Raw genomic sequence first — 12,952 nt, 5'->3', positions numbered from 1 at the left:
GACTGAGACATAATTAATTTCCTCACAGTCACAAACTTATGGGTGACATGATCATATCATTGGCTAGAATTCAGATGATTTCCCCATTAGTCTTAAAGATTTTTCTTTGAAGTCACTGGAAACTTTGTAGCTGGAGAAGAGTACTTTCCATAGAATTAAATAGTCCATCTCTTAATTAATTCAGTAACATTTACTTGATGGATTCATTTATCCAAATTGGCTTAAAGTTGCACACCTCTCTATATCTGCATGGTCTAAAGGATGCTTAAGCCTTTTTCAAGGACACTTCAGGAGTCTTACCTCATTTATACTCTTAACTTTAATGCTCGGTGTCCATTGAACCATTGAGACACACATCCCAGTCTGATTTAAATAAACATTACATTGTAAGTTTGCCTTAAGTCTTTCACTTTCCCTCACTCTTTGTTTTATGGTCAAAATAACTAAGTTCAGGGCTGTTGCTCTTCTTTATGAGGCCAAATAAAACCCGTAGTTTCCCACAGGAGCAGAGTTAAGATCTGAGATTGTACAGTTTAGTGTCACTATCAATCAGTTTTATTAGCCAGGAATGGTCATTGTTGTTGCAAGACGAAGACCACAGTAGTGGTTCTATTATTTCCTAATGGGGAACATCAGTCTGTCTTCACAGAAAGCCTTGACTCTGCGTAGTGTTATTAACTAAGTCAATTTCGTATCCCGGTCCTCGGGGACCCCCAAACAATCCAAGTTTCTGCTCAGGAGCAAAAATGTGGAGTGTCTGGCAGGATGCTGGGCGGGAGCAACAACGTGGAACATCTGCAGGTCGCAGAGGACCAAACTGGGAAACATTGGTTTAAGTTATATTTAAGTTTCTTGATTTATTTATTTATTTATTTAACAAAAAGGAGCCCTTGATTTGTTCTGTATATGACTGTTAACCTGAAACTGCAACATCTAATGTATACATCAAAGAACCAGTTTAGTAATGCTGTAGATTAGTTACAATAATAACTAAGCATGGAGGTGTCTCATTAAGCTAATTATTTCAGTCTCGCTAATCGCATGATGAATTTCTTTCACGACCCTCTATCTTCATGACAGTCAAGATAATCACACTCAAAAGATAATGTATCTCTTGATTAGTTTTTTCAAGCCAGTGATGCATGGTATTCTCTTGCATCGTAAGGGATTTGATGAATGACACATATCATAAATCTAACCATAGACCTCCATGAAGTTATATTAGATATTTAACTGGTGTCCCCTGTTTCAAGGAAGTTAGCAACTGTGGTTGTCTCTCATCTACAGCCATTAGCAGTACTACAAACGGATAGGTTGCAAATTTTCCCCAGAGACTTTTAGGGCAGGGGTGCTTGGTGACTTTTGATTAATCATATCAGTAGAGGAGACCAGTAAGAAGAACTTAGTCAATTATTTCTTTCAAGGTCTGTCCTCAGTCACTGATCAGTGGTCCAAATAACAGAAAAACGAATCGACGGAATCTCACTTTATGCATCATCCTTGCACTGTTCCACTAATTACCTGAGCCACGTTCAGAAAGGGCTGACAATGGCTGCACTCCCGCCTCCCCTAGATGCTGCAAGCAGTCTGGTTCTGCACGGACTCCTTGTTCTGGGAATGCTGCTTAGTTTCGGCACAATTGCACTTGTAGACTCCCTTCACAAAGAAAGCCTCTCCAAGCTTAGCAACTGTGACAGTGATCAGCATATCAGCATGAGAGCTCTAAAAGCTGAAATCACTAATTTGCAGGATAAGAAGGGCCTTATAATTGAAAATGAAATTGATATAGTAAATGAGTTTAATGATAATTTTACACGGGTGTTCACAGCTGAGAACATGAGTAACTTACTACCATTTAGTACGAATACAGCGTTGTCTTTGACCAATATATGTATAACTGAGGCTGATGTGGTACTAAGCCTAGCTAAGTTCAAAATAAATAAATTGCAGGGCCCTGATGGCATCTTACCTATAGTTTTAAGCAGATGAGGGATATTCTTAGCCAACCTTTCACTTTAATATTCCAGAAATCGTTATCTGCTGGTGTGGTACCTTCTGATTGGAAGCATGGTAATATAACGCCAATATTCAAAAAATGGGATAGAAGTAATCCGTCAAACTATAGGCCAATCAGTTTAACTAGCATTTCTGGAAAAATAATGGAAGCTATAATCCACATGAAAATGGAAGATTACCTGGATTACCTGGATGCAAATAACATTCTGAGATTTAGGAAATAACATGGATTTAGGAGAGGTAGATCCTGTTTAACCAATTTTCTTGAGTTCATTGAGGAAGCTATAAGAAAAATTGATCACAAAAAGGCCTACGATGTGATCTACTTAGATTTCCAGAAGGCATTTGATGTTGTCCCTCACATACAGCTCTTGCTTAAGCTGCAGGGCTTTTAGGAACTGTAGCAGCTTGGATCGAAAAGTGGTTAACAGACATGAAGCAGCGGGTAGTTATTAGAGGCACAATGTCACAGTGGGCCTGCGTTCATAGTGGGGTCCTGCAGGGTTCAATTTTAGGACCACTATTGTTCCTAATTTATATTAATGAAATTGACACCAATACATGCAGTAAACTGGTTAAATTTGCAGATAACACCAAGATGGGTGGTGTAACAGATACTGATCTAGCAGCAGAGAGGCTACAACAGAATTTGGATTTAATTAGCGACTGGGCTGACACCTGGCAGAAACATCATAAATAAATGTAAGGAGCAGAAATATAAAGTACAGATATTTTATGGGTTCCACAGAAATAAAGGTAGCTGATTATGAGAAATACCTTGCTGGGTATGTTGATGCTTCCATGTCCCACTCTTGCCAGTGTGGGGAAGCAGTAAAAAAGGCCCGTAGGATGTTAGGTTACATCTCTAGGTGTGTGGAGTTTAAGTCAAGGTAGGTGATGCTACGGTTATATAATTCCTTGGTAAGACCCCACCTAGAATATTGTGTGCAGGTTTGATCACCATACCTTAAGAAGGACATTGCTGCCTTGGAAAAGGTGCTACGAAAATGATTCCTGGTCTTAGAGGATGTCTTATGAGGAGAGGTTAGCTGAGCTAAATCTGTTTAGCCTCGATCAAAGGAGACTAAGGGGGGACATGATCCAGGTATATAAGATTCTAACAGGTCTGGATGATGTTCAGCCAAATGGCTATTTCAATATTAGTTTAAATACTAGAACTTGTGGCCATAAGTGGAAATTAGCAGGAGAACATTTTAAAAAGAATTTGAGGAAGCACTTCTTTACACAGCGTGTAGTTAGAGTATGGAATAGTCTTCCTATTAGTGTAGCGCAAACTAAAATCCTGGGTTCCTTTAAATCAGAGCTAGATAAGATTTTAAAAACTCTGAGCTATTAGTTAAGTTCTCCCCAAACGAGCTTGATGGGCCGAATGGCCTCCTCTCGTTTGTAAATTTCTTATGTTCTTATATAATGACTTCAAACACCAGACATACTGTACTGCCACCAGCTCAGCTCTGCAACCTGTTACACATCAATGAAACTGTCCTTAACAGACCTCTTATCAAATTCACGGGCACCCACAGCTGAACAACATACAGAAAAACAACAAAAGCAACACACAATAAGTCACAATAATGCATCCTGCGTAAATGTTTTGTAGATGGAAACACTGATGCGAAAAAGCAACACCCCAGTGATTTAACTTCATTTACCACAAAATTATGAGTGTGATGGATCGTGCAGTCACCAGACATGGCCATAATCTCCATGAGGTCCTACAAGGCAGTGAAGGAACATTGTGTACAAATATACCTTTACATGCTGTCCTATGCTCCTAGAGAACAAATGAAATGACTGGAAATCAAATGGTTACTCTGTAGTATATTAGGGTAGACTTCCTTCTGATTGTAAAGACCCTGACAGCTATGGCTGCAATCATTTGTGTCCCATTGACACCACATTAAGACCTCTGTCAGTGAAGAATGCTTCTGTTTGCTGGTTCTGTCTCTTACTTTTATCTCCCAAATGGTTTTGCTAAACTTGGCCCTCTGGTGGAGTTCAATGTATTTTGAGTGGATCACTGATGCATTAAACGGGTGGTTTAATTAAAACAAGGGATTGTGGAGGTGACCATTTCTCTCTGCCTGATGCAACACTTCAGGGTAGGTAGGGTGGCGTAAAGCAAGACGAAAGCCTGGTGAGAGTTCAGCTTTCATTCAGAAAAGGGCAATAAAGTTTCCTGGAATGAAAGCCCTTCTGTGAAAAGCAATAACCTGCCCAGGTCTTTGGGACACGGTCCGCCATCTCATATCCTGACCCAGAACTAATATGACCTCTGTTTGAAAGGGTTCTCGACTAGGGTTAGCAGGGTTTACCATGGCTCATGCACATTCTGTACAGGAGACAAGCTAACCCTTTCTTCTTTCATCCACATAAAAGGACTTGAGAGCAAAATTCACTAATTTCTTACTGTGTAGACTTTTGTTTTACCCAAGGCATATGTTACGATTTATAATGTATTTATCACAGAATGTTTAAATGCAATTTTTTGTGAGAAAGAAGTTACTGGGCCTTTAAAAACCGGGAGTCAGCAGCTACTTGCTGACTTGCAGGTCTCAGAATGCACTTCAATTTGTGTCGGATTTAGACTTGGCTGGAACGCCAGCTGAGAGGACAGAGAATCACCTCGCCAAAGCTATCCTGAGAGTAGCTACCTGAGTGGACTAAAACAACTGACTGTAAGCTTCCAGAAGCTCTCTTCAGACACCTTAAAGGTACTGAAGTACAAAAACATTCACCCTGCCCACAGTGCCCTCTCTCAGAAGCTCCGCCCACCTACCTGTGCTGTCCTCGTATACCACAGTGACGGTCTTCCACTTGTAGAACTGCACGATGTCCAGGATGGCGCGGCTGATGGAGGTGTACTCGGGGTACAGGTTGATGTAGAAGGTGTCCTGGTTGTCTACAGAGGGATGTTTCCACCGGGTCTGGATGTGGGGCACCTCAAGGGCATTGCAAATAGATTGGACCGCACTGACTGAGGAGCTGTAGGAGGGGCCAAATATTGCTGCGACACCCAAGGCGAGCTGGTCACAGGCTGTGGGGAGGGGGGGGGCGCAAGTCACTCTCCCCACCATAAGACACTCAGCATCTTCGCTTTTTCATGTTGCTTCATTTCACTCAGTTGCCACCGATTCATTGCGTAATTTATTCAGTTCTAATTTTCAAATGTATTTTTTTCACTGCTAACATTCCCTAAACTGGAGCGCAATACATCATATTTCAATGATACCAAACTCACCCCTCCTGGAAGCTTCAAAACTGTCAAACAGGTTTATCCTTTGGATGTCGTATGTCAGGGTACTGTTTGGCATCAGAGTTCGGTTTCGGTTTATGTTCGTGACGGCAAATTTGAAGGCTAGTTCTTCCACACTTATTGGCTCATTCTCCAGGGTCTCAAAAATTCCCCCTACAGAAAGATTGGGGAATGGAGGGGAGGTCACAGACAAGATTTAAAAATGAATGAAAAAGCTGTAGGCTGTATGAACAGGCATTCTTCACGTTCAACCATCTAGTGCTGCTAGAAAAACATTAAGAATAAATTTTCAAAGCTATTGTTCCCACCACCAAAATTTGTCTCTTTATAATGTATTTTAAAGGATACATTCTTAGGGGCAGCAGGGTAGCTGAGGGAGTGGAACTGTCTGCCCTTCTGTCAGGGTCAGTCCCTGCCTCGTCCCATTCTGTCCGTTGTTTCCCCATTTGGCCAGCAGATGTCGCTGGCTGTCCCATTGTCGTCTCTGTGTTTAGCACCTTCCACCACCGATAGTGTTTTCCCCTACTCCCTGGGCCACCATGTGGCTGAATGTGTTACTAAGTAATCGTGCATCCCTAACAGCCGTTGGATATTTTCTGTTTTGTGCCCTAGAACTTTTTCCTTGGCTTTTGGTTCGAGTCGAGCCCAGACATCTCAGTGCAGCATTATTATACCTTATTTTATTTTCATCTTATTTTAGTGAATTCATTTGTCTCTGTTGTTCCTTGTTTTTGCTGGCTAACCTGTGAAGCACTTTGGTCAACTATAGTTGCTTTAAATGTGCTATACAAATAAAGTTGAAGTTGTGTTTATGTATTTCTGCATTAGTTCAATTTTGTGTCTTTGTTCTTATGTGTATATAGTGTATGTGTATATAGTCTCATGTGTATATAGTTTTGTAGTTATGCCCTGTTAGTCCTGCGTTCCTCGTATTTTCGTGTTGGTATCCTATGTGCCTTGTGATTGTAAATAGCCCACACCTATATATATCTGCCTAACCTTACACTGCTCCTCTGTCAGTCATTGTAGGTGTATATGTTGTAGGTCCAGGACATGTTTGTTGTTTGTTGCTCCCCACTGTTTTTCCTGCTTTGAGCCTTTGTAGTTCCTCTGTTCTTTTCCAGTGTTCTAGTCTTTCTTAATTCTTTTTTTTTTTTGCTGTCCTGCCTCTGTTTAGACCCCCTGTGGCCGTTTTTGTCTCTTGTTCCTGTGAGTCCGGTGTCCTCGTGTTCATAAGCTGAAGTGGATTGTGATCCTTGTCCAGGCGTGACACCTACAATCGACTGGCATTCCATCCCCTGTTCTATGCAGACTGAGACAGGCTCTGTGCTCAGTGGGATCTCATACCAGATAAGTGGTTGTGATGATGCATGGATGGGATACGTAATCAGAGAATTGCATTTAAACTGTAATTGCTTCTGCAGCAGAGAAATGAGAATGCTCTAAATTATACTTACGGGAGTAGCTCAACTGCACATCAGAGAGTGTGTATAATGCATACTGCACACATTGTGTGGGAGGACCACAATCATCACAAAGAGAAAGTCAGCATCTTAATAAATAATAAAGCCAATGTCTATTCAAATAAATAAACCAAGGATGCCCTGTTTGACATCAAAACACAGGCGGCCAAACGTGCCAACGGACAGTGCAAATGAAAACCACATTGCCATTTTTTGACATAGTAGGATTCCAGTGTGAGGGCAGGTCCAGTCATTCAATGAAGGGCAAGCAAAATCCAGATCATGCCTCAATTCATGAGTACGGATTATACAAAACTTTTTAAAACAGTGAAGAAATGCGCTACATCTGTACATATGCTAGTTCTTCACTAGATAGAGCTCAAATAAATTAGTTATACTATTACTTATGCATTAATAAACCGTAGAATAAGTCTTAGTTACATACTAATCACGTGTTAATTCATCATTAATGAATTATGATGCATGTTTTGTCGCAAGCAGTTACTACATTTGTTACTACAGCTGTTCTTTCTGAACTACTAAAGGAACAAGTCATAATTAACACATATTTATTCATCATTAATGAATCATTATGCATCTTTCATCCCAAGCAGTTACTATATCTTAATTCTGTAAACCTGTGAATTACTGAAGGAACTACTAAAGAACAACTGAAAGAACAAATGAGAAATAATACAAGTGAAATACTGATCTCATGTTTATCATTAATGAATCGTGACACATCTTTTATCTCAAGTAACAACTATAATTGTTCATGACCCTAATTTGCACTTCAGTAGTAACTGAATTGTTACTACGAGAGTAAGTATTTGTGCCCCGTGGAGTAAAGTGTTACCGTAAATATTGATCGGCATGACAGGGGAGGCAGTCAACACAAAAGTTTTTGATCCTGTACTAATCAGGCAAAATTACTGAAAACTCAATACCTTTGAGTAAATTTATCAAGCATTTGTCCCTGAGAAAGTTTTGAAGCATATTACAGATGCTCCTCTACTTACGAACGTTCAACTTACGCACTTTCAGGCATACGAACAAAGAGGACGGTAAGTCCAAATTGTCTTCACTGGGCTCCTGTTGCTTGTCTGCAACATCATTGTTTTTTCCTGTACTCCAGTTCTGCCCAACACAACTTCTAGCCACTACTCCCGCCGAGCAGCAGCGTAGTGTGCGTACTCCCAGCATCCTAGTAGTTAGTACTTGCGTATACCCTTAAAATGATGTTGAATAACGACTTACGAACATTTCAAGTTGCGAACAGCCGCTTGGAACGTATCTCGTTCGTGAGTAGAGTCTGTACCTTAATGTCTTATACTCTAAACATCTAATTATTTCAATGATAGTTTTGAATTTGTCTATACAGTTAAACAGTGTAAAATTCAGCCGAGTACCCTGTGACTGTGACTTTATACTCACTTGGCTGATTGAAACAAAATCTTGGTCTGGATTTTTACTTTCTGGACTTGAACTATCCACCTCTGAATTTTACACAGCTTAACTATATATACATATAACTGAATATTGCAATCAAGAATGAACATTTTTCTTATTGATTCTACAGTTGGGCTCAAAGCAACAGACTTTGGGTCAGAAGGTCACATCCTTACCCCCAACAATACCAACCAGACAGCACACACATTTAGCATTGATTCCTATGTAAATAATGCTGATATCTACGTTTTCATCTAGGTGTAAACACTGTATAGGACCAATCATTACTTCCTCAAAGATCACCTGTTAACTCATAGTTTTCACCTACTCTCATCTATTAGGTGTAGCGCAACAAATGATGCACATGGAGGTAATTTACTTGCCCCAAATTTGTCTTATAAATTGGAGGGTGTCTCTGAGGAGGCATTTGTAACACAAAAGATTGTATCACACTGCAGTTCATTGACGGAATTGTGGCAGTGGTAGTTTTTACTAACAATATATCACCACTTTTTATAAAAGGGGTTTGTATTTTGTCCTTTAAAATATAAATCTTTTCTCTCACTAGACAATCAGTGGTTTTTATTGGTATGATACACCTAATGGAGCTGGTAACTGTACATTAAAAGTCTGGATGTTTTTTCTGTTTAAAAATATAATAAAAATCCATTAAAACTGAGAGAGACCCATTTATTATAATGAGGGCAGACTGAGAATGTAGAGTGGGACCCCCTGCAATTTCAGTAACCACGGGTTTAGCTATCTGTGGTTTACCATGGTCTGAAAAAAAATTGGATAATTCCAGAAACAAACAGACCATAAGTTACAAGCCATGCACCAAGCGAGTACAGGTTGTAATAATGTGAAATCCACCAATCCAGGATCGCAGGTTAGGTATAGGTACATTATACAATATTTTTCATTGTCCAATGTTTAACAATATGATGCTTCATTGTCCCTTCGTCCTTTAAGGAGTATAAAAAGCACCATTTTCATTACTCCACCACCCCTTAATATGTTAAGATTTGCCATTTCTCTGTCATCTCTTGAGAATTAGGATAAAACATCAGAATCCCTTTCATTCGAGACAGAGAACAGTACTGTACTGTGCTTTATAATCATGTACAATTTACTTTATTATTACTATATTTAAATGTTGGTAATGTCTTACTAGGTGAAATTTATCAATTAAAATTTACAGCAGGTATGAACACAAAAACACGTTGGAGTCCACGGATGGTTCACTTTTTTCTGCGGTTTTGGCCATCCGTGGTAGGCCTTGGAACATATTACCTGCAGATACGGAGACACTACTGTACATAATTTATTAGCATGGTGTCTCACATTGCCCTCTAGTCTGACTAGGAAAATCTGTTAGAAGATGGAGGGATGCATAATTCAATACTCAAAACTAAGAAATTATACTATTTGCATTTAAGAATCATATAGGAACAATCAAAGCTTTTTGAAAAACAAATGAAAAAAAAATAGGCAACTTACATTTTATTTACTTAGCAGGTACTTTTATCCAAAGCAACATACATTGTTGAGAAATCAGGGTTAGACTGATCTTGGAACAGCAGGGAGTTTAGGGCTTTTCTCAAGGGCCCAACACTGAAATTACTCTGCCCTGGGATTTGAACCAACGACCTTCTGAATAGGGGCACAGAAACCTAACCTGCTGAGCCACATGCCAGAAAAATAATCTGAAAATGCCTGAAGTCTCAAAGGCCGACACCGCAAGAGCTCATTGCTTTGCAGAGGCAAAAGCCACAACCTTTGACAGCGGACCATGACTACAGGGGACAGATGGGCCTGTCATTCAACCCTTACAGCCATGAATGTCCAATAGTGACACAGAGCCCCAAGAGCCCTTATCAGAAGCCAGCTGTGTGCCAGCTGTTACAATGGGAACTCTTAGCGCTCATCATTAAGGCAGCTCAGGACATTTAAGTAGGATTCCTGGCACATGTCACCTAATCCTGGAGAAGACTGCATGAGTAAAGACTGTCAAAGTCAAAGCCTGACTGCTAGTCAGTCATCCATATAAACAGCAGACAGCCGCCACATTGTCCAGTAAAAGACTGGGTGGTAGCGATTACTTAGCAGTTTTAATCAAGGCATCCATATCCTCTTCCAGTATACCACAGTGGCGGAGTATCCTGTAAGGTTCTAGGTCAATGAGATGAAAGTTCCTGTGAGTGAGGTTCTGGAATTACAGGCAGTCAGGCATTGCCTAAAAAAAAACAGAAAAGGGTGCCGATGTTTCTACATGTATAATAAATCTGCAATTGTTAGCTGTTCTCCTGAAGCAGGAGTGGTCTGAATGCTCCTGGGAAACCACACCGACGAGATGACAAAAATGCCTGAAAATGCAACAGGAACCATCTCTAGTTTTTCCCAGGACACTAACAGGATTACAGCATCACTGCAGAGATGTAGCGATACTGTGGTTTAGCCCATTGCAAGTGTGAAGGGGAAATTCTTAAGAGGGTGACGGAACGACCCCCTGAAGAAATGGCTCTGATTGGCACTGCCCTTGAAGAGTGACTCTAACAAAACGGTAAATGGATTGCATTTATATAGTGAATTTCTACTCCTATGAGCACTCAAAGCACTTTACAATTCATGCCTCGTATTCAGCCATCCACACTCATCCACACACCGGTGGCGGAGGCTGCCATGCAAGGCGCCAACCTGCACACCGGGAGCAATTTGGGGTTCAGTGTCTCGCTCAAGGACACTTCGATGGGGTCAGGAGAAACCAGGGCTCGAACCTGCAACCCTCTGAACGATAGCACTACCTCCTGCGCCACCATCGCCCCAAGGCTATGTGTGAGATGCAGAAATTCAGATGAAGATTCTGAAATCACCATGCGACTGAATCCTGAAAATATTTCCATCTGGACTTTGTAATATGTAAACCACGGATATGATATATACAGCTGCAGCAATTTTTATTGTTCTAGAGACACTGATCAGATGCTCACAATAAATAAACCACCAGGAAATTTTAAAAATGGAGTCGCAAACTGCCAAGTTCCTTCCTGTTGTACATAAAATAAAGTAGAAACGACATCATACTGCCATCAACATTAGCTAAAACCATAGAATCTGCTTGGTCATTAACTGTCTGAGTTCTTCATTTAACTCTTGCTTCTGTGATGTTTTTAGATATAAAAATCTACAGTTTTTTCTCGCGTCCGGAGTCTACACCTGTTCATAAACGACAAATCCCGGAACGGCAAGGCCGCAAGGCAGAAGTCGATACCGTCCATTTCCATGAAAACAATCTTTGTGGAAGTGCTACTGAAATTGTGACTGGATCCAAGGGGCGAAGACGAGCCACAGACTGGGAGGGGAAGCCCCACCCCCAGGCCATGACAGTGAACGACCTTCTTTTTCAGCTCCGCTGCCCAGCCTCAGGCTCGGACTGAGGAGCCCTTGTACATCCTGCCAAGTCACTCAAAGACAGGATTTTATGCTTCGTTCCTAATTATAGTTATCAAGCCCCTGTGAGCAGCTGTTGGGACATTTACATTTTAATGCTGCATTTTTTTTTTTTATCCCCATGGTACAAAAATGCAAAACAGTATCTGCTATCTAACTGTCAAAAAGCATGTAAATCCAGCTTAAAGTGTTAATCTGGCTGGAGAAAACATTCCAAAAGCTTTTAACTACAAAGAGAGCGAGGTAAGCAGTCTAATTATACAATGGGCGACAATATTTAAAATAAATTACAACATAGTGGCATCACAACCCGTGCTTCCCTGCCTGGTGTCCTGTGCTTCTGGGAGAGACTCCAGGCCTGTTGCAAGCCTATATTGGATAAGATAGATGGACGTAATTTGATTATCCGGAATCCCTATGAACTATGCCAGCTTTTTGCATTAACAGTTCATACTTTCATTTGTCAGTGATTAAGTCCTGCCCCGGCCGTCGCGTCAAATAATTTGACACCAATACTCTGACTGCTGTGTGTTACCTGGACGGTTTTTTACATATGGACATTGTAGCTTGGGCTGAACTCACATGTACATAGCTGTCATAATTCCGAAATAGCAACATGGAGAAGCCCTCCCTCACTTTAAAATGCACCCGGAGTGTTGCATATTCAGTCAGACGCATTAAAGAGAGCATTGTGGGGCGCCAGATGTCGCGTTGCGCTCAATCTGTTAGGTAAATCAGTTTAATGGATGTGCGAATGCCTTTGGTTGGGAGTTTGTTCTCATTTTCTTAAGACTGCCTACCCTTGAGCTGTCAGAAAACTCTTCCTGGAGACCTTGGGTCAGCATTGCCATTGCATAGTGATTTCGAGACAATGATCCTTTGTTCGAACACACTACAAGCTGGGCCGCGGCTACAAATGGGATCTTAGGCAGCCGACTGCTCCTGCAATACTATAAATCCCACGTAAACCACGGGCACGATGCGTTCCCAGCAAAGAAAAGGTTGCACCTTTCTTAGTCTGTAGTTACCTTCATTCCTCTTTAAATGATCAAGAGGTACAGTATTATTATATTTATACCATATATCCAAATGACATATATCCAAAGCCCAGTGTACTGATTTCCCACCATAGTTCCAAAGAAGAAAACTTGATTCGCCACTCAGAACAAATTGATAAAAAACTTTCACCCAATCAAACTCCCAATTTTGTTCTAAGCACAGTTAATGCCCAAGTAATAATCATTCATTCAAAGCAAATTACAGTACAATTCAGCCGGGTATGTAATGATTCGATTAC

General features: G+C 40.7%; 1 protein-coding gene across 1 annotated transcript in view; it reads right to left on the bottom strand.

Moving 5' to 3' along the window:
* LOC125712341 (glutamate receptor ionotropic, kainate 1-like) overlaps window positions 1-12,952 on the bottom strand; it is a 49,550-nt gene that overhangs the window by 23,115 nt on the left and 13,483 nt on the right. Inside the window, exons 2-3 of the mRNA XM_048982282.1 lie at window positions 5,279-5,446; window positions 4,817-5,074 (exon numbers count right to left, since the gene is read on the bottom strand). Coding sequence (XP_048838239.1) covers window positions 4,817-5,074; window positions 5,279-5,446 — 426 coding nt within the window. The remainder of the gene's footprint in view (window positions 1-4,816; window positions 5,075-5,278; window positions 5,447-12,952) is intronic.

The sequence above is a fragment of the Brienomyrus brachyistius genome, chromosome 17 (assembly GCF_023856365.1).
Source record: "Brienomyrus brachyistius isolate T26 chromosome 17, BBRACH_0.4, whole genome shotgun sequence".
NCBI classification, from domain to species: Eukaryota; Metazoa; Chordata; class Actinopteri; order Osteoglossiformes; family Mormyridae; genus Brienomyrus; species Brienomyrus brachyistius.
The sequence above is the reverse complement of the archived record's forward strand: the minus strand, read 5'-3'. Positions and strand labels throughout refer to the sequence as shown.